The 22,593-nt window shown below is 36.4% G+C and overlaps 1 protein-coding gene and 1 long non-coding RNA gene across 4 annotated transcripts; one reads left to right on the forward strand and one right to left on the reverse strand.

The window, feature by feature from the left end:
* Positions 1 to 537: 537 nt before the first annotated feature.
* LOC106067304 (phospholipid phosphatase 1-like) lies at positions 538 to 20,820 on the reverse strand. Of its 3 annotated transcripts, none has more exons than XM_056030083.1 (7): positions 20,674 to 20,820; positions 11,810 to 12,729; positions 5,307 to 5,458; positions 3,972 to 4,207; positions 3,119 to 3,239; positions 2,807 to 2,983; positions 538 to 2,016 (listed from the first exon to the last, which is right to left on the reverse strand). In XM_056030083.1, exons 2-7 carry the CDS (start codon positions 11,865 to 11,867, stop codon positions 1,822 to 1,824), a joined length of 939 nt encoding a protein of 312 aa, XP_055886058.1. In that variant the 5' UTR covers positions 11,868 to 12,729; positions 20,674 to 20,820; the 3' UTR covers positions 538 to 1,821. The 3 variants fall into 3 exon arrangements, with proteins under 3 accessions (XP_055886058.1, XP_055886057.1, XP_055886056.1); XM_056030082.1 differs by lacking the exon at positions 20,674 to 20,820 and adding an exon at positions 17,932 to 18,084; XM_056030081.1 differs by lacking the exon at positions 20,674 to 20,820 and adding an exon at positions 14,579 to 14,723.
* On the forward strand, positions 9,048 to 11,920 carry LOC129926406 (uncharacterized). Its single transcript, XR_008778065.1, has 3 exons — positions 9,048 to 9,179; positions 10,495 to 10,627; positions 11,790 to 11,920. It is a non-coding gene; the product is annotated as an uncharacterized LOC129926406 (long non-coding RNA).
* Positions 20,821 to 22,593: the final 1,773 nt, after the last annotated feature.

Raw genomic sequence — 22,593 nt, forward strand, 5'->3', positions numbered from 1 at the left:
GGCTATCTATGAGTTAATCTTGTGGGCCAAACAGAAAGGATCAGGCCAATCGGACACTGTCCGACAGGAGCCTAATTCGCTAGGGTCCGAGAGAATCACGATCCTAAATGTTGACACTGTCACACAGAAGACGAGACAGTAGAACACATCCTCAACCACTGCAGGGTGCTCAGAAACACAAGATACGACTAGTCTTGAAACATCTTGTAACGTCTATATTTTATAAGATAAGATAAGAGATAGAACTGGTGCATGCGGGGATCTTGCCCTTGTTAAGGAGACAGGCAAACCTTACAGAACACTGCCAGGTATCGCAAGGAGCCTTGGTGCATGGCAGCTTACAAATGTGGATCAAACGTAAATCTAATTAAGTTGCTTTCCTTATCTGATTCAGGCAACCCGCATTCACTGCTCTGAGGCGATTGGAAAGAGATCTTAGCCTTCCTATATGCATAATACAAAATTAGCTTTTGGTAAAATAAAAGTTGATATTTTAAATCAATCATCAATTCAAGAAAAAAAAGAAGAAAAACTAAATGACGATATGAAATAAATGTTTTTATTTGCATTTCATTTATCTTAATAATTTTTTAATTTAATATTCTACTATCTTGATCTAGGTGTGTTACAACAATAGTGGTATAGAGCTACTAGTCTAACACCGCTGGACGGTCATATATAATACATTATTTACACAGGAATGCTTGAAGTGTGTGGACATAATTTATTCACTACTACACAGGTGATGAACTTAGTCTCTACGTAACACATTGGTTGCTGTATTCAAAGCAAACAGTGAGGGATTAGCTGGGACAAGTCATTTACTGGACTTGGATGCGTGCTGTTTAGTCTCGGAACAGCGTTTGTGTTTTTAGTTGTGGGAGTTGATGTGCTAAAACAAAAACTTGATTACATGTTGTATTACTTTTTAATGTTAATTGACATTGGGACAGCTTGGTGTTTCCTTCAGGTATCAATTTTGGAATAGAGACCAATAGTACTATTTGATCTCCCTTTCCGAGTTCTAAGCAAAACACAGCCACTATTCCCATGCCCCACAATCAAATGTGTATGTAGCCCTCAATAAAATAACCTTTAATTCATGTATTTTCAATATTTCCTGGATAAAAATAATATTAGATTTTCAATTAAGCGCCCAATAATTAAAGTAATGCAACAGCACAGAAACAGACAAAATTTTTAGATCAAGAAAAATATCCAAATAACAAAAATACAAAAAACATGATACATTTGTTTTGCTTTGTTGTTGTTTTTTTTTGCCTACAAAACTAACAAAATTTCTATTTCAATCAAACACAGGACAATAAGAATTTCTTTAACCAGGTTTATAAGATACAGTATCTTAATATAGTTAAATACATTCACTTAAAAATTGGTAAAATAGCCTCAGCTTGTGTGAGTGTGTGTGTGCGTAGGTGGGGGGGGGGGGGGCTGTGAACGAAGGTGCTCATTCAAACTACATATAATAATAAATTGCATACAAGTTAAAATGATAACTTCTCAAAATACAAAACGGAAGTTGTTAAAATAACAAAACAAAATTGTCCATTTGTGGAGTTAATAAGTTAACATAGACCCAAGCCAACAGTTTTCAGAACTCTGGTGTGGACTTTCAGTTGGCCAAAATCAGTCTTGCACTGCCCAAATCACAAACACCACTGTTCTCTGTATAAACTACAGGGAATACTTGGTACAAACTGGTATCCAGTAGTTGTATTGCACAGGTCACTTGTAAAACAAGCTCTTGTGATAAGAATTAGGTAGAAGTTTACGATTTCAACTAAATGTCAACAACTTTTTTCAGACTTTGTTTAGAAATCCATCCTTCAGTCCTTGCACGTTACCGTTCTTATAGATGTTGTTGATGACCAACCGTTCTGGCCTTAACAGCGGTGTTGGGGTCTGTGGCTCAGATTCTATGGACGTCGCCCTTGGCAATCGCGGTGGGCTACTAGTTAAAGCTCCTGGGATCAGCCTCCAGCCAATTTTAAAGAACTGTTGGAATACAAAATATTGTACAATGTCAAATGAAGTTGATAATGAGGTGATGATACAGGGTTCAATATCAATGCCCCACATATCCATTTAAAAAATGATCCAAACATAGAAATGAAAAATGTAATCAAAGAGATGAAACGTTGGGTGAAAGAAGAATTATTAACTTCAGTTTTTATTCATCCTATAAATTACAGTACAAGTTTAATTGGAAACATAAGAAAGGAACATCAACTTAAGTTTGTTTTTATAAATTGTATGACAAGGAATTTATTAATGGTATAAGAAGTCTTCTAATCCACGTTCCAACTTTAATTTCCCAAACAAATGTCAGGTATCATAAGAGCTGAAGGCGTCAAGGAACATTCTGTAAATCTCTCTAAGCTCCATGACAATTAGCTCATGCAATGTCACACTTTTATACCACATAATGCAAAATAAAATTGATTTCTGTGTCCCAAATAATTTATTGACTTGTTGATCCACCATTGGCCCGAACTATAGATGTTTAAACTACGTTCAAGTCTAAGTCTATAATGTCTTATTGATTGACATGACATTTTAAAAGCACTAAAAATATAAAGATATAATTTATTTGAAAAGTTTCATAAATCAGTTTATTGCCCTTTCCAGTTGATGAGTAAAAATTGGATATGTTAAACTTATATTTTATAGAAACAGAATTTACAATAAAAAGCATTTTGTCACAAGGTGGACCAATAGCACTGCACAATCAGTTTCCTGTTAGTTACATAGTTAATTTATCCAGAGATAATGAAAATACATTTACCAGGAGACCAGCTGTGGTGGCGCCCAGCAAGCTTCCAGCGATGACATCTGTGGAGAAATGCTTGTGGTCTGTCACCCTGGTGATGCAGCATAGGGTGGCCATGAGCAGGAAGCCGACTTGCAAGGCAGGGCGCAGGAAATGTGAGACAGTGATGTTCATTCTGAGTTGAAGGTACAACTGTCAAATAAAAATTTTAAATTGAAATAATAGCCTTAAATGATTAGAATATAAGATAAATAGTTTGTTCATGTTTTAAAATGTATAAAACTGCAAACTTACTTAGAACAAAACTAGAAAAAGAATGTGACTAACCACAACAAATATGGCGCTGTAAACTGAGACTGACGCATGGCCTGATGGGAATGACATGTGACTGTCCTTAATTAACTTCTCATCTGCTAATGTGTTAGTACATTCATAGTCTTGAATATATCTGCACATAGAAAAAAAATCATTGAATAAAAACATATACAATTTATATTCATATACAAATTATAACTTTCTCTCATATCACACTGTTTCTCATATCACACTGTTTCTCATATCACACTGTTTCTCAAATCACACTGTTTCTCATATCACACTGTTTCTCAAATCACACTGTTTCTCATATCACACTGTTTCTCCTATCACACTGTTTCTCAAATCACACTGTTTCTCAAATCACACTGTTTCTCATATCACACTGTTTCTCCTATCACACTGTTTCTCAAATCACACTGTTTCTCAAATCACACTGTTTTTCATATCACACTGTTTCTCAAATCACAATCACACTGTATTTCATATCACACTGTTTTTCATATCACACTGTTTCTCAAATCACAATCACACTGTTTCTCATATCACACTGTTTATTAAATCACACTGTTTCTCATATCACACTGTTTATTAAATCACACTGTTTCTCAAATCACAATCACACTGTTTCTCATATCAAACTGTTTCTCCTGTTGGTCATGTCAGAGTGTTTCTTTTGGATCATCGAATGGCATTAAATCTTTTATTTTTCAGTCTATATAACATCTTTCACATAATTACTATCTACAATACAAACATAATGTAATCTGAATTGAACTAGACTACTAAAACCCATGGCCAACAAACGGAGCCACATAATTCACAAGCCATTGATTTAGATCTGATTTTTAAAAAAACAACTCACTTAGCGACTCCGTATTCATCTGTACAGTTAAACTTGGTAAAGTCTGGCTTGCAAAGGTCAAGGAAGTGTGGCCGCAGCCGGCCAAAGGAATATTTGATGGTGTCCGTGAAAATGCAGTTAATGACCAATCCAAACAAGAAGAGACCAAAAGCTTTGGCGTAAATAAACATGGCGGTCCTCACACGCTGGGGCTGTCGTGTCTTGGCAGCTGCCCGAAAACCTTCAGTGACAGCTATCTGCAAAGGTTAGATGGAAAGACTTATAAAGGGATGTAATTGAAGCTTAATATGGATGTAATCTCTAGCAAGTCACAATAATATCAGGTCTTAGATTCAATACAGCATCACTATATATAGCACCCATATGGCCCTATTAAAACAAATCAGAATTAGGTTTACTATGATCTGAAACCTTAAATAATAATTTTTTAAATACTTATTTTTGTGTTAGATTGCTGCAAAGTGTAGTGCTACTCTTCGGATAGAAGATTTATGTAAATTAGATGTTGGGTTAAAGATCAGTATCAGAAAAAGGTCACTAACTTTAAGATTTTTTTTTAATCACAAAAAAAGGAAAGTAACTCTATTATTAGAATGTCTAAAACAGAATGTAATAGTGGAAAAAAAAAGTGATCCATGTTAAAGAAACTGAATGGAAGATCGTCAAAAGTTTGTACCTGGCAAAATCATTAATGCTGGCTACTGCAGTAAACCGATTATAATGTCTCAATCGCAGTTTAAATCACGTCAAGGGATTACACTTTCCCTTCAGTGTCAATTTTTTTAAAATTCAAACTTAGTAAATCAGCCAGACAAAGACTTGGCAGGTTTAAAGTCACTGATTAACACTCATACCTGTATTCTAAACAGTCCCACTTTCAGACCTAGCGATCTATGGGGCAGATGATATTAAGGTAATCTATTTCTTTGACAAACGGCTAACGAGTCAACTACCAAACACCTTTAATTAAATCATTAGAGTTAGATGGACTCATGGGCAACCTAAAAATCCCGATATGCAAATTACTAATCTTCACCGAGATTTGAACCCAGGACCCCCGTTTCGGAAGCCAAGCGCTTAACCACTCAGCCACTGGGCCCACCTGCACAACTAGATTGACACATGAATACGAGTGAGACGTAATTATCTTATCTTTTGAAGGAACGTCTGTAATTTCTTCTTATCTTATATAATACAGATGTTACTTCAAAAAAAAAAAAAAAGAAGATACACGTTCTTTTAGATTCTTCAGTTACAAACTTAAAAAAAACTGATGAACAGAAATTGTATCGATAAAAGATCAGGTCTTAAGTTGACTCCTATGTTACTACTTACCACCACGAATGGAGATCCGACACTGACTATAAGAAGCAAAGCCTGAGAGACAGTGTCTGGTTTGTATGGCAGGGTCAGTGACTCGTCCTTGCAGAAAAAGCCAACGTTGACCGGCTCGGCCATGATGTGTACAATTAAAACTGGGACACATACTGTGATAGAAACAGAGCACATTTATTAGAGCCTTCTTTCATTAGCAAATATAACTTAAATGCATGACAATTACATGAACTATATACAAGTTAAACCAGACATGCGCAACCCCTTCGATTGTTTATATATATATGTTTAGGAAGCCCCTTCAGAATAGATGTTTATTACATTGTAACCCTAGTCTCCCTTCTAGCAATATATCAAGCATGGCCGGCCTTAAGCATAGGCAAACTAGGCAGCTGCCTAGAGCCTCCGATTGGTAGGTCTCTCATGGGAATTATTTAATGAAGAAATAGAGAAACCTGTCCCTAGTGCTATTGTTGGAGTACACTAGGTTCTCAATGAATTGCATATTTTTTGTTGTTGTTTTTTTTGCCGCTTATTATTTTTCTATTTCATTTAGAACCAGCACAATTCATTTTGCCGAGGGCCTCCAATTATCTAAGTCAAAATCAAGCACCGTCTAATTATCCAACCCCACTTGATTTAGGGCTTGAAAGGCTGGAGTTCTAGCTTGAGAGCCCATGAAAAGAAACCCGCAGTTTGTAAATCAGTAGAGAATGACCCTCAACGATGAATGGGAGGCAACTCTGGGACAACCAAGAACATGCAACACTTTTTCTCTCATCCTGAAATAGGGACACTGTGATCCCCCTTGAATCATAGTTCAGACGAACCCTAACTTCCCAAATTAAAAGTAAGAAATGATTAACAGCAGTTTCAAGAGTAAAACTTAATAAATATCATGATTTATTTCATATTTTTATCTTTAAATACAATATATATATATATATATATATATATATATATATATATATATATATATATATTGTAAAGGGCAGATAACCACGTTTGTAAAAGTCTGTTTGTATTAATCTGGTTATCTCCTTTTTAAAGGCCCATCATTATTGACCGCAATAAATACAATAACTGAGGATATTACATGAGATAGTTTTTTATTTTAAGTTCATGTTGATATAGAACTTCTCTATTAGTGTATAGTCAATACTAAATGAAAAATCTGTAGCACTACACCAAATGTTTGTTGTTACATTTTGGTGATAATGTAGAATGGAAAAACCAATTGACCATGTCATCCGCCGAAATATGACTATTTGTGAACAATAGAAAATATAACTTATATCAGAATATAGACAAAAATCCAGCTCATATGAAATAGGAGTAAAGTGGTAAACTTTAGTAATAATATAAATTGTCATTTTAAACAAAATCTAACTCACTACAAATAACACAACCCTTCAGTCTCACGTTCGGGAGTCGCCTGTCCTAATTACAATGATGACAAGGCCACCTATATTGCATTATTCACAATCAATCGACAGCATCTTTCCACCGTAACTATAGAAACACACACACACAAGCAATCAAAAATAGGTGTTTTTTTAGGGGGGAAGTGTTATGTTTATGATAATTAGAAATGTATTTACTGTTTTAAGAAGAAAAAATTAAAAAAAAAACGTGAGTACAATAATTTAGGTTTTAAAATCTAAAACAAACAAAAAAAATTACTATCTACCCAGATCAAAATACTCAGATTGCTAGTGGAAAATACCAATCTGTGAAAGAACTGGAGAAGACACTGAGCCTAAAAATTTTAATTAAATAAACTAACTGTGGCATATTCGTGTCACGTGACACAGCGTGCAGCTTGGCGGGAAGTGAACGAAGCAGACGTGAAACATTTCATTCATACAGTTTAAACCCCTGGCCGACATCACCTCACGGTACACAATGCCCCTGGGAGTCTGGTTGAAAGACTTTAGTGAAAGAAATTTCGTTGAGAGACGGAGAGGACAGACAGACAGACATCATGGGTAGGTAAAGGTATACAGGAGAGCTTCTAAATGATTTAGTCAAATGAAAAATCTGAATTGAATTTCAAAAATGTTTCACAGCTTGTAAACTAAATAGACCATCGCCGCACTTCAACAAACACATACATAGACACTTATTTGAAGTGTGTGTGCATTGATAAAAATAAATTGGTGTCATGCAGAGCTTGGACTGTCACGGGTGTACGCTCCAGTTAATTATATTTTTAAAGTGACTTTTATGAATTTCTTAACGACGGTAATGATACTATAGGACCCCTTAATGTAAAAAGTAGTCTTGTCCGGAGAAGCTGGTAAAAATAAAATATCTTTTAAAATGTATTTAAACATTCGCCAAATACTTTTAACTTAAGTTTGTTTTTTTTTAATTTACCAAAAAAAATTTTTTTTAATTTCCGAATGGCAAACAGAAGGTAAGTGAGAAATTCGTTCGAGATATTTCGCCATTTGGTCTAGCCAGTGGGCTTCCATAAGAACATTTAATATATATATATATAGGCTGAAAAAGAAAAAGGTGATTCATTAAAAGACTTGTAGTTTTACAACGCGAGGATCATTGGGGCGAAATTCACGCGCAGGTCATAGGTTCAAGGTTCAATTTAATTAACCTCAAGATACTAAAGGTCGAATCGACTCGAATGACTCAACTGGTATGACCTCGCCCCACCCTCAAGATAATGTTGTTGTTTTTTTGTAAGGGCTGGGGGGGGGTATATGGGGATACACGCTTTTCTTTTAATGTGACAATTAGTACTTTGTATTACACATCACATGACTTGTGTGTGTACGTGTGTGTGTGTGTGTTGTATGTCTTAAATCTTATCTTATCTTATAAAATACAGACGACTCTTCAAAAAAGATGATGGTTACGTCCTACGCGTGTCCCTAGGTCAATCTAGTCATGCATGTTAATCAATGACTTAACCTCTGCCAAGTCGTTGGTTTTCCTGGTTGATTCAGGCAACCCGTTCCATGCATAGCACTAGGTAAGAACATTTGTACAAATTTGTCCTAGCATATGAAACGAGAAATGTGCCTTTATCGTTGTGTTTTTCTGAGTATAGTATGACTTTATCAATATAAACTCAGCAAACGATAAGGCCTTTTGCTAATTTCGATACCCTATTTCCACGATCAAAACAAATTTCATATATCTGTAAATAACTGTTTGAGCAAAAGTGAACCATACAATGAGTTCATAGAATACAACCAACAGAATCATTCTGAAAGCTATAATGCAACATATTGAATCGTTCTGATAGCTAGAGTACTATGGAGTTTAGTGTTTTGTCTAAATTAAACAGTGATTTAATTAAGTCTTTACGAAATCTAAATTGTGCGTGCTAGTTGGACTCATTGACCAACGAGTTCATTTAAAACTACGCCTGATGAACTGGAATTTGAATAGCCATTTTTTTCGACCAACTGGACAGCTAGCCAGTGAATACTTGTAGGGGATTTCATTATATTTATTTTTTTTTTTTATTAAAAAGTAATTTTTTATTTTGAAGTTATTTACCGACTTTGTAATCAGCAAGACACACTACAAAATAATTTACTCGTAACTTTATAAGACTTCCATTATTCCCACTTGCCCTTAACTTAAAGATTGTACAAGGAAGTTGTATTTTCCAAAGTATACAAGGGTTTAATGTTTCGAAGTCTCTATATTGGAAGTAGCGAAGAAGAATGCCGCGACACTTTTTTTTTTTTAAAGTACACATTCATGATTTCACATTTAGGGAGATGAGCCGTGCAGTCACGTCTAAGTCTTTTGTTTGACAAGTCATTTCTGTCACAATAAATGGAGCGATTGTGTCTCGTTAACAACCGTGTTTCACGTATCTCTTTAACAGCCGTGTTTCAGGTTTGTATCTCTTTAACAGACGTGTTTCACGTATCTCTTTAACAGCCGTGTTTCAGGTTTGTATCTCTTTAACAGACGTGTTTCACGTTAGTGTCTCTTTAACAGCCGTGTTTCAGGTTAGTGTCTCTTTAACAGCCGTGTTTCACGTTAGTGTCTCTTTAACAGACGTGTTTCACGTTAGTGTCTCTTTAACAGACGTGTTTCACGTTAGTGTCTCTTTAACAGACGTGTTTCACGTTAGTGTCTCTTTAACAGACGTGTTTCACGTTAGTGTCTCTTTAACAGCCGTGTTTCACGTTAGTGTCTCTTTAACAGCCGTGTTTCACGTTAGAGTCTCTTTAACAGCCGTGTTTCAGGTTAGTGTCTCTTTAACAGCCGTGTTTCACGTTAGTGTCTCTTTAACAGACGTGTTTCACGTTAGTGTCTCTTTAACAGACGTGTTTCACGTTAGTGTCTCTTTAACAGCCGTGTTTCAGGTTAGTGTCTCTTTAACAGCCGTGTTTCACGTTAGTGTCTCTTTAACAGCCGTGTTTCAGGTTAGTGTCTCTTTAACAGCCGTGATTCACGTTTTGTCTCTTTAACAGCCGTGATTCACGTTTTGTCTCTTCAACAGCCGTGATTCACGTTTTGTCTCTTCAACAGCCGTGTTTCACGTTTTGTCTCTTCAACAGCCGTGTTTCACGTTAGTGTCTCTTTAACAGACGTGTTTCACGTTAGTGTCTCTTTAACAGACGTGTTTCAGGTTAGTGTCTCTTTAACAGACGTGTTTCACGTTAGTGTCTCTTTAACAGACGTGTTTCACGTTAGTGTCTCTTTAACAGCCGTGTTTCAGGTTTGTATCTCTTTAACAGCCGTGTTTCAGGTTAGTGTCTCTTTAACAGCCGTGATTCACGTTTTGTCTCTTTAACAGCCGTGATTCACGTTTTGTCTCTTCAACAGCCGTGATTCACGTTTTGTCTCTTTAACAGCCGTGTTTCACGTTTTGTCTCTTTAACAGCCGTGATTCACGTTTTGTCTCTTCAACAGCCGTGTTTCACGTTTGTGTCTCTTTAAGAGCCGTGTTTCAGGTTCGTATCTCTTTAACAGCCGTGATTCACGTTTTGTCTCTTCAACAGCCGTGTTTCACGTTCGTTTCTCTTTAACAGCTGTGTTTCACATTCGTATATCTTTAACAGCCGTGTTTCACTTCGTATCTCTTTAACAACCGTGTTTCACGTTTTGTCTTCAACAGCCGTGTTTCAAGTTCATATCTCTTTAACAACCGTTTTTCACGTTTTGTCTTTAACAGCCGTGTTTCACGTTTTGTCTTCAACAGCCGTGTTTCAAGTTCGCCTGCATTAGAAGAGATCAACGCTCGAGTTAAAGTTACTGCCAGTTCCGAGTCTTTCTGTGCCCATGGGAAATAAAAGCCTAGTACGGTGTGTAGGTGTCATTAAATCTTTGACAAGGTACACAAATATACGTTAACGAAACATTTCAGTTGGACATTAAGGTCTTACATTTCTTTTTCAAATGATAACATTTTAAGTAGGAATATTTGAATACAAGTTTTGCTTATGATAACTAATTGATTACTAGACATTATCAAGCTAGAATCTATACTCCATTACGTCTGTGTATAAAATAAATCTATGCAGAGGCGTAGCAAGTTGACAGTGGGCCAGAGTTCAAGAATTATAACAACAGGTCACAGAACAATGAATAAAGTGGCACGAAGTCTTGAAAAGTAATTCACGGCTATCTTGTAATCTCCATTCTAGGCCCCTGTTAGTCTTGAGCCCAGGCGCAACGAGCCCCTTCGAACTTACATGATACTCTACAGCATCAATGAGCTATAGTCTTAGATCAACTCACTCCGTCTGTCTGTCTGGTACAAATCTTGTACACGTTATTTCTGCCACTTTCCATTCCAGGATCTAATTAAAACTTAGCACAATTATTCATTGTCGTCAACAACACAAGAATCATAAAAAAAATAACCAATTAGTTAATTTATTAATGGTAAGTAAGTAATTTTGTCGTATATAAAGAAAGGAGATTAATCTTGCAGTAGTGAGAGAAGTGGCAGTAATTTCTCCCTTTTATAACCTTTTTTCTAAATTTTGCTTGTTTATGCTATTGGGCCTAAGGAAGACAGAAATCGGGTAGACGCCGATGTTACAATCAATAACAATAAGGCTTGTCTTCGAGTCCGAAGATTAATGTTGAGCAACCCCAGATAGGACCTACATATTTTGCCACAATTGGTATTCTAATTGAAAAAAACAACAACATACTCTCCAAAAGGGAGAATGTTGGCCAATCGCTTGCATACTTGTTGTGCAGTTAAAAAAAGAGTTCTCATGTACTTTGAAAATTTATCTCTCGTTCTGCAAAAAAGGTTCCATGGGTTTACATAAATAGTGATGAATTGTTTAATGTAATGTATTTATTAAGACCAGAAATGTTATTGTTTTTTGTTTTCTAAAACAAATTTGAAGGTAATCTAGGCTCGGCTTTCAATATATTATATTTATAGGTATGATGCAAATAAATGCATTTTTTAAACAATAAATATAAATATATAATAATGTAATATAATTATATAAATATAAATGTATAAATCCACAGTGTACAGATCAATTACTTACGTGAAAGGAAGACGAAAAAGTCAACAATGACTTGCTTGGAAACTGCCAATGATGTCATGCTGGTAATTGTGAAGTAGACTGCTTTACACAGAAAACTTTATCTTCCCTTTGATTAGAGTTATAAATAACTGTGAATAGGTGTTTGTTATGACTTGATCAAACAATCCTTTCAAACACAATATCTCGAAATCGTGTCGAGCCTTTGGTAGACCACAATATCCAAAATAACAATTTATCCCAAGTACTGAATCAGACACAGAAACGTCGTTAGGTGTTTACAGCTTGGTTAAACCGTTGGTTAAACTGTTTGTCAACAGACGATTTAAACACTGAAGGTCAATGCTTCGATCTTCACTCCAGACTTGAGTTAAACCTCCGAGCTAAAAAAGCTTGTTGCCAGCTCGGTACGTGATTCAATAAACGATCCCTGGGAATATTGATGGCACTGAATCAAACAACAACGTAATGGGCACAGACACAATGTCACTGAGAAAAGGTCCGCTTTTTTTTAAATGAATTAAAATCCTAGATCTCGGGGGCACGGTGGTAGCGGGAGGGTCTCTCAGGTAAATCCTGTTCGTCTGAACGTTAACACCTGAAAGAGGGTCATGTGACCAAAGTGTACAACCAGGTAGGTGCGGGTGTTTTGATTCAAAGATTATCGTCAAGCCTTACCCTTACTGGTTCAAGCTCCGGTCAACTTTACACAACGAGATGACGGCTGATATTCTAAGTTTGGAAATTTCCGGTCCTCGTCCCTCTCTGTGTTTCTGTCACCTCCCTCTCTCTCTAGGATTAGATTAGATAATCGAATGACAATACGTAATAGCAGATTTCAATCTGGCCTAATTTTTTTTTCCTTTCGGTGGTTTTTATTCTCTGTTGCTAAGAGCTGACTATCTTAAATACCTGCCAATGACCTGAAGAAGACAAAAAAAAAAAACTGTTAAAGAGATACGAACTTAATGCTGACCTAAGTTTATTTCGTTTGTAGCTGGTAGTGATCTAGTTTGAGCAAGTAAAGGAAAAGATTGTACTAACACCTTGACAAATTCACGGACTATTTGCTTGTTTTTTTGTTTGAGATAACGAGATACATAGTTAAGTAATTAATTCAGCTAGTAATCAGTCTTAAGCTAGTTAGCAAGTACAGCTATTTAGCTTTATTATAGCCAGTTTGCTTATTAGCTAACCTGTAAAATAAATGTAAAAAATTGCATACTAGTTTATATAAATAGCCAGTATATCTTGTTAGGAAGTTGACCTAATTGGCTTGTTATATCCAGTCTGACGGATGACAGTCATTTAATGTTGGTTTTATATTTTTTGTGAAAGGAAATATACGGGTAAGTGTATAACATCCTGTCAATGACGTGAGAGGAGATAAACATCCTGCCACATGATGTACTGGATAAACAAACCAAACTATTTACTTTTAAAACAAGATTGAATACTTAAAGATGGTTCTCAATTGAACAGAAAGAACGCGAGGGGGTTTTAAAAGTAAAGATAAAACCTTTTTTTTTTGTTATCACAAATCAAACTGTACTTACTTTGTCTTTATAAATAAATATTAAAATTTTAACAATGACATTGTTTTACAGATGTTTACAGTACAAAATGTATAAAGAAAACATTTACTATGTGTTAGGTGACAAATACATGCAACAGAATCAGCGCCCACCTACATCATCAGCGATGTTTGTAAATGTTTTAAAAAATACAGCAAAAATTTTTAAAAATCGGATCGACAATTGTGATGAATGGAATGGTCGTCACACCCATGTTTATAACTCAAGCACTTAAGTTGAATTAATTATTAGAACCTAGACCAATTTAAAATATAATTAAATGTTAGATAAGGTTTAAGTGTCCAAGAGAATTACAGTATGTAAGCACCGGACTACCATGTGTAATGTTCAACGTACAGAGGCGTGTCCAGTTGCTATGCACGTAGAACACAGAACTCATTAAGTCCATTGAACATCATTAGGCATTCTATAGTAGCGTGAGACTAAAATCAACGTCCGTCCAGATTCTAAACTCTAGAATTTCAAGATTCTTAATTTAATTTAAAAGTGGAGATATTAATATAGGGGATAACCTACATGTACGTAAATATGAGTCTAAATAGAACGCCCGTGTACAGAAATAAAAGTGTACAGAAATAAAAGTGTACAGAAATAAAAGTGTACAGATTTAAAAGTGCACAGATTTAAAAGTGTACAGATCTAAAGGTGTACAGATCTAAAAGTGTACAGATCTAAAAGTGTACAGATCTAAAGGTGTACAGATCTAAAGGTGTACAGATTTAAAAGTGTACAGATTTAAAAGTGCACAGATTTAAAAGTGCACAGATCCTACGGCTGCATCACGAGATCATGTTTCAAATAATGAAGCAAATGAATTGCCGTCTACAGTCGCACTAAAATAATGTCTACGAAATGAACTTCATTCATTCTATCTTCTATCTAAAACAAAAACAAAAAACAACAATATTCGGTTATAGATCTATATTTTAGAAAACATTTTCTTAAAGATTCCAATATGATTAAACACAAATTCTGTAAATATTTAATTGAAGTTTAAATAGAAAAGCAATAGATTAAGCAAATTTGAGGAAGTCTATGCAAACCTAAAATTAAAAAAATAAACCAATTACTGACCGACTGGCTGCGTTTGGCTGTAAGCAATCATACACAATTACATAACTCTACATAGATCTACACATGAACAGCTATGCAATATAGAAGTATAACACTATTTTACCTTCTTGTTGTCAGAAGAAAATTGTATATATAATGAAAGAATTATACTCATGAAGAAATGTATAAACCAAACAACTTCATTGAACAACTTTAACCCCAGCCACAGAAATGCGCACAGGTCTGAGTCCAGGTCAAGACTGAGGTGCAGTCCTGCTAAGTAGGGTTATTTAAAATTACGTCAGAGCGCGAGAGGAAGTGAATGGTGACACGGAGAGGGGAGAGAGAGGTTAGGGGAGGTCAAGTCATCACCTAATTTTAACAGCCAGTTTATGACTGGGCGATGAGTGGACAAGGCCCTCGTGTGGAGAGGACAAGCCCTCAAATAACGATGTAATAGATCGTTCACTTCTCCTTCTGCTGGTCGAAGCCTGGAAGTGGACAGCGTTGCAGAAGTCAAGTGTTTTTTTTTTTCTCAGATCTTTGGAAGGGAATAGATTTTCGTAAACTTGACATAAACCTCGACTGATTGAATATTGTTACATTATAATCTCACATAAAACAAATTTAAAGAATACTTTTATAATCCAAATTATTTGTAAAGTTGTAACGAAGTTAAGCAGTGATCTCCCTTGACGTTGTGCTATTTTTGTTTTCTATAATGTAGTCACAGGACGCAGTTCTCAAGTTCAAACATTTCTTTAAATAAACATTTACAAAATTAAGCCGTTTACTCAGCCAGCTGTCGTACGTTTAATTATTTCTTTCTATCTAACTCCGTGCCCAAGTGTCTTAATGAGTATTAATTAGAGTCTACTCAAATATCGTCTCTCTCTCTCTCTCTCTCTCTCTTTTAACACATTCACCTCAGCCGTTGTAAAGAAGTGTGTGTGTGACACGTTAGCAAAAAATGAAATGACCAGTTGATGAAGCACGCTATCTTGACATTTGACATGATCAGTGGTTCTAGCTTTAAAAAAAGTAAAAGTACCCCTTTCAGACCTTGCGATTTATATAGCAGTAGATGCAATTTGTTTCTATGACCGACAGTCAATGAGGGCCAGCACAAAGGCCAGGCGCCTTTGTTTTCCCTAATTAAAGTCAGGTACCCATTAGAGTTGGGGGGACTCGGCGGCGTTCTAAATATCCCGAAATTCAAAATCCCAGTCTTCATCCGAACCCGAGACTCCTCAGTTCGAAAGCTAAACACTTTAACCCTCAGCCACCACGTCCTTGGTCTAGTTTATGTAACATCTAAAATTGCATATACCCCCAATCCTAAAATAAACGTACAACATGGGTTAATTGAAGGGTTAAGATTCATCGACCACCAAAAAGGTTTATGGGAATGAATCTAACAAACTCATTGTCCTCATTAAGAAAAAAAAATGACAATATCTTCAAATACAAAAACAAAATTTAATAAAATACTCTGAAAGACACAAAGATAAAGGCACATTCCTGGTCCCATATGCTAGGACAAATTTGTACAAATACTCCTTCTTCCCTAGTGCTATTAGAGCATGGAATGGGTTGCCTGAGCTAGCCAGGAAAACCAGTGACTTGGCAGAATTTAAGTCATTGGGTTAATATGCATGACTAAATGCATGACGCGTAGGACGTAATCATCTTCTTTTTTGAAGTAACGTCTGTATTATATAAGATAATAATTCCATACACTCACTGGTTGGCTGATGTCTGACGATGGTCTAGCTGTGAGGACGTGCGCGGTCAAATGTCTCGTTCATTCAGACGTTCAGTCACTGCAGCAATGAGCGAGTGTGGCGATGGTACTCTATTAGGACGTGCGCCGTGTAATCAGACCCGCGGTGTACGAGGTAATTAAAATTTGACGATCATTGATTACATGGGAGCACAGGTCCAACAACACAACTAGCTCGTTTGTTACAAATGATCGATATATTAATGTGTCTTCTAGTGTGTTGCACACTACACACATATACATTTAGTCCTACACATATAATACAAGATCATATAGTCCATATACACACATACATAAAGTCCGACACATGATACAAGGAGATATACGTATAGTCCTACATTAAATGATACAAAGGCACACACACACACACACACTAAGTGGCCCCAAATGAAATAGAAAAGCAACGAAAAAATAAAATGACATCATTTATTTCAAACCTAGAGTACTCAAACCCTCTCTAGCAACACCTGTTTTGTGCCCTGCTCGAGGCCTCCACCAAGTTTGTTGCCTAGTTTGCTTATGCCGGCCCTGATCCTACACATGATACAAAGACAAAGACACACACACATATTCCTAGAAGATATTATAGAAAGAGACACACACTGAGTATCCTATTCATGATGCAAAGACACACATACACATAGTCCTAAAGATGATATAAAAGACACATACACATAGTGCTAAAGATGATATAAAAGACACACACAGAATCGTACACATGATAAAAAGACACACACATTTTATTTTGGTTCTGAAATTAGGTAAAAGAGGGAATAAACTTAGAAAATGTTGGATGCCATGGCAATATCTGGATTATAGCAGTACAACAGCAGACTAGAAAGTGTAGAGGGGTGGGCCCATAACGTGTGGTAGAGAGACCAAGGACGTGGGTTTCAAACTTGATTTCTACACACAAAAAAGTTGACAAGTCTATGACCCCCGGATCTTCTCATGGAATGTACTAAAGTGACAACTACGACTTCTCAAAGCTTCAAGAGTCTGTGTATGTCTTACTACGAGTAAAGTCTACAGTGGCGATTTTCAAAGATCGATCATCCACCCTAGTTCGCCACTGAAAGTCTAAGTTTTTAAGTTCTTATGGAGCCGCAAAGATTTCAACACTTTATTACGTCACAATACAATCTTTCTATCCTTGACCTTTGAACGGAGACCCGACTATTTTTATTTTTATTTTGGTATTGTTCTTTGTATGCCCTTTCAAAGCACGATTCTAGAGCAGATGATATCCAAAGTGCAAACTCTACAAAGGTTCACGGTAGAAAAAATCTTTTTGGTTTGTTTTTGTCCGTATTTCGCGTATAGATCGTAGATTAAAAAAAAATAAACATAATTTATCGTCATTGTCGTAGTGAAAGTCTTTTAACACTGTTGTTTTTAGCGTCGTTTTTAAAATAAAACCAACTTAAAATTATTTCCAATGCTATTGACACGCCAGTAAACTTCTGTGTGCCCTCCTAATTCACAAGGAGTAACCACGCTCCAGTGGATAGAGATAGCAGCTATTTGGTCTGTCAGGATGTCAGCGACTCTAACACAGACACTGAACACAGAATGGACCCGAACTAGAACTTCAACTAATGTATGCTAAGTTCAAACACCACTTCACATGTATGCAACACACACGAGTAATGTTGCAGTGACTAGATGATCTATCGTTACGTAACGTCACCAACCTGTTTTCTCAGATTCTATCTCCACACTTTGAAGCGTACCTCTAAAAGCCTTAATATAGTCTGTCACTCTAGTGAATTCACACCATTCAATGAGCCTGTCCCAACGTAACAAACGACAGCACTGCGATAACACATCAACACACGCACGCACGTACACACATCACCGAAAACAGTTCGTCATTCGTATACCATCACTTATCTCTACTCCTTAAATTGACGCTATCAAGTCAGTTCTATTTAAAGAGGGAACAACAGTCCTACAATTTTACATTCAACTCATTAATTCATGGGTTTAAGCTAGTTTGTTTTTTTTTCCTGTAAATTACAAGAAGACCAGAAGTGCTTTTTTTTAACAGACGTCAAAGAGCTTTACAAAGATAACAGATTAAGTTCAGTTCAGACTTGTAAAAGCCTTAGCAGAAAAGTTAATAATGTCTAAAAATTGTGCACGCTCGAAATTATACTTTTTTTTTGTAGGCTACAGGTTGCGGTGGTTACTTCTTGATAGAATTTGAAAACATGTTTCAGTGTTATGCATCTGAAGATCAGCAGGCGCTGGAAAGAGACCAATCTTCATAGAAGGCCTAACACTGACCTATAACATCGTAGCCTCTGGGTAGTGGATATCTATAGTTCTTGTCAACATGTTGCGACGAGGCTGTATTCGGGCCTTCTATAACTATTAATCTACGTTAGAGCAGCTCGAATTCGAATCTCACATCATTAAGTCTGCAGTCCGAACACAAAAAGACCACTAGCCACCAAAAGATCAGCCAAATGCTCACCAAGTCAAATTAAAAAACACATAATTGGGTTCGAACGGGAATCTTTTTTTTTTAACGCGTCTGCTCAACGGAGACAAAGCTCGGCACTCCCGTTTCCCGCCAAAATGTCGCTTCTGGCTACATATCATAGAATTGGAACATGTTTTGATTTACACAAGCTGAGTATTAAATAAAGCTGAGTTAAAAATGAAATACACAAGTTGAGTATTTAAAAAAAGCTGAGTTAGAAATGAAATACACAAGTTGAGTATTTAAAAAAACACAAAGAAATCATTGGATTTGCGACATTAAAGTGTTTGAAAGATTTCTGGAAATATTAACAATAGATTCGAAAGTCCCATTGAACAGCATTAGTCAACGAACCTAACAACTTATTTGCGAGTTAAGAAAAGTAAACTCGCACAATGAAAAAAACAATACATCAGACGTTCTAGGTCGCTTGAAAGTGTTGTCATATTCTGAATGATCAGCACCCTAAGTCGTATGACGGCACGCAGCTGCTGGAACGACATGCAGGCCAAAGAAGAGTTCGTTTATCGCTCTGAAAACTGATTTTAAAATTTGGAATCCTTCAAACGACCCTAAGTCCACCCAACTCTAATGGGTTCTTGGCATTCTTTGAGAAAGTCAAGGCGTTTCATCGTTGTTCTGGCCACGTGAAACCTTCGTTAACCGTCGGGAATAAAGACATATGAACATCACATTGTTTGTTCACTTAGATCACAAGGTCTGAAAGATGTACCTTAACTTAACGTTACCTATTTTTGTGTGCGGACAAAAAAAAAGATATTAAATTTTGTCAATAAGAATAATTTCCATAAATGTTTGACTTTTTAAAATATTTATTTCTTTTTAATTCATTAAAATTTCCTATAAAAATGCAGTGAAGGAAAGTTTTCTCCCAATTTGTTACGTGAGACTCCCTGGACACAGTAAACACTTATAGCTTTAGCAATTTGAACCCCTTTTCAATCATTCGCTAATCACCAGCAGACGATGGTTCACACTAGGTCAATTTCATTAATCGAATTCCTGAGGTCAACCAGGGTTATTATAGGCTGGGAGGTCTGGCCCATTGCTGGCGGTGTAATTAGATGAATTAGTGGGATGAATTAAATAATTCGTCGATTGTGGAGGGGGGCGCCCTAAGTAACGTCTGTGTTATGAAATGGGTACCAGGTCACTGTCAAAGTGATATCACAACCAATTAGAAGTCATTATTATGTTGGTGTTGTTTTTTTCTGCTTATAGAGTGAATACGCTAATAGTACATGGAAATTATGAACATATAAAAGATATCTATAAAGTATTAGATAATTTGTGAAGAAAGCATAAGATAAAAATATTTCCGAGCTCATTTTGCAAAGAGTCGCTTTGGTGTTCTTTTAGTTCTAAATGAATTTGTACATGAAGGTTTTAATAGAAAGTCTTTTAAGTGACCCTCCAGTCTAGAAAGAAAAAAACGCCTTTGCTTGAGATTATTATTGGTTTGGAAGCAAGTCTTTGCAGTGCAACTTATAAACGTTCAGACGTTTAAATTTGAAGTTGCAGTTCCTGCATGAAATCTAGGAACACTTAAGTAGAACTGTTGTTGTGCTCTGTATCCTTATTTTCTTAGTGGGAAACTTTTTTTAAGTTTGAGCAAGTAAGAACTATAAACTTATAGATGAGAAGTATAAACTTATAAATGAGAAGTATAAACTTATAAATGAGAAGTATAAACTTATAAATGAGAAGTATAAACTTATAAATGAGAAGTATAAACTTATAAATGAGAAGAATAAACTTATAAATCAGAACTATAAACTTATAAATGAGAACTATAAACGTTTAAATGAGAAGTATAAACGTATAAATGAGAACTATAAACACATAACTGGGATCTTAAAGTGATACGTGTATTTTTATTTAAAAACTAACGTCTGTTTTCTACATTTTAGTTTTAATCATTACTTACTGTTCAGCGCCGAATTAATGTCTCTTGTTGTTTAAAGTTGTTTATATTTTAAACTTTAAACGCCTGGCCTAACGTTATTTAAACGTCGCGTTCACTAACGTGTCATCTGTGACCAGGTTGGAATGAAAACCAACACTTTAGTCTAGACTTCTCCAGAGTCGTCTGAAACTGCGCGCCACTTTATATGGCTTCCGGAAGCACGTGATAGCGGTTCAGCTACGTCATAGCTGTGGCTGCTAACTGAGTCGGGGACGCGGGAGAGACGCGCCTGTTTATAAGAGAGGGATATTTGGAAGGGAGGTAATCACAATATGATCAAGAATTGCTTTATCTATTTATTAATGTCTTGCTGGCACAATAAAACAATGACCGAGTGAAGAGGAGGGGCGGAGGAGAAGGCAGTAAGCCTGCACGCGCACGAAGGTAACCTGGAGGCAGGTTATTGCCCTTTATTGCTTCAAGGATTGTCTCCGAATTCATACAAATATGTTTGGACAATTGAAATTATGTTGATTAAGAAACAAGAAGAGGAAATCGTAAACAAAACAGATGTCTTTCCTTTTATTTGTGGGATTGATTTTTTTGTTGATTTAACAAGTATTTTATATGCGCAATAGTGACTGATTTGATGTAGTGACATCTAGCCCATCTAGTTAAGTATAGGGCCGCCACAGATTAGATGGCCGATTGTTTTGTTAGCTATTGTCGATTGTTTTGTTCTGGTAATTATAAACTGAATTGACTTTTTTAAACCGTATGCTCAATGATTCAATCCCTTTTGTGGGAAATGTGGACCAGTGGGGGAGGGGTACCCGGAGAAGGTTTCCATGCTGCTTTTAGGCGCTCTGAAAACACAACTCTGCTCGATTTGTTAGTTGACGAAGCGTAGCCCAGCGGTTTTCGGCCTCTCAGCCTCACATCATACTTTTTGGACCTTTCCAGCGTCACCCGAAAAAGAATCTATTGACCTGAAAGCAAAGCTATTGACCTCGTAGGGGAAGCTATTGACCTGAAAGCAAAGCTATTGACCTCGTAGGGGAAGCTATTGACCTGAAAGCAAAGCTGTTGACCTCGTAGGGGAAGCTATTGACCTGAAAGCAAAGCTGTTGACCTCGTAGGGGAAGCTATTGACCTGAAAGCAAAGCTGTTGACCTCGTAGGGGAAGCTATTGACCTGAAAGCAAAGCTATTGACCTCGTAGGGGAAGCTATTGACCTGAAAGCAAAGCTATTGACCTCGTAGGGGAAGCTATTGACCTGAAAGCAAAGCTATTGACCTCGTAGGGGAAGCTATTGACCTGAAAGCAAAGCTATTGACCTCGTAGGGGAAGCTATTGACCTGAAAGCAAAGCTATTGACCTCGTAGGGGAAGCTATTGACCTGAAAGCAAAGCTGTTGACCTCGAAGGGGAAGCTATTGACCTGAAAGCAAAGCTGTTGACCTCGTAGGGGAAACTATTGACCTGAAAGCAAAGCTGTTGACCTCGAAGGGGAAGCTATTGACCTGAAAGCAAAGCTATTGACCTCGTAGGGGAAGCTATTGACCTGAAAGCAAAGCTATTGACCTCGTAGGGGAAGCTATTGACCTGAAAGCAAAGCTATTGACCTCGTAGGGGAAGCTATTGACCTGAAAGCAAAGCTATTGACCTCGTAGGGGAAGATATTAACCTGAAAGCAAAGCTGTTGACCTCGAAGGGGAAGCTATTGATCTTCAAAGGGAAGATATTGTAAAGTAATTGCATGTTTTGGATGCGCCAAAAGAATCTTAGTATTGTAATAAATACTTGTAGTTTAAAATCTTTCTTATCTTCGAACTAATACCAAACAACTGACTACAAAACTGAATGGCACTTCGGTAAAAAAAATAAAAATAAATAAAAAGCTAAAAAAAAACAATGGAAAGATGTAGTGTATATCTCATTG

The sequence above is a fragment of the Biomphalaria glabrata genome, chromosome 5 (genome assembly GCF_947242115.1).
Source record: "Biomphalaria glabrata chromosome 5, xgBioGlab47.1, whole genome shotgun sequence".
In the NCBI taxonomy this organism is placed as follows: domain Eukaryota; kingdom Metazoa; phylum Mollusca; class Gastropoda; family Planorbidae; genus Biomphalaria; species Biomphalaria glabrata.

What these genes read in the sequence shown, in the direction of transcription:
- LOC106067304 (XM_056030083.1), bottom strand. Translation starts at nt 11,867, where the DNA reads ATGACATCATTGGCAGTTTCCAAGCAAGTCATTGTTGACTTTTTCGTC. An exon ending in TCGGATCTCCATTCGTGGTG is followed by an intron (nt 4,208 to 5,306) that starts GTAAGTAGTAAC and finishes TAACCTTTGCAG; the next exon opens with ATAGCTGTCACTGAAGGTTT. An exon ending in ACAGCGCCATATTTGTTGTG is followed by an intron (nt 2,984 to 3,118) that starts GTTAGTCACATT and finishes TTTATTTGACAG; the next exon opens with TTGTACCTTCAACTCAGAAT.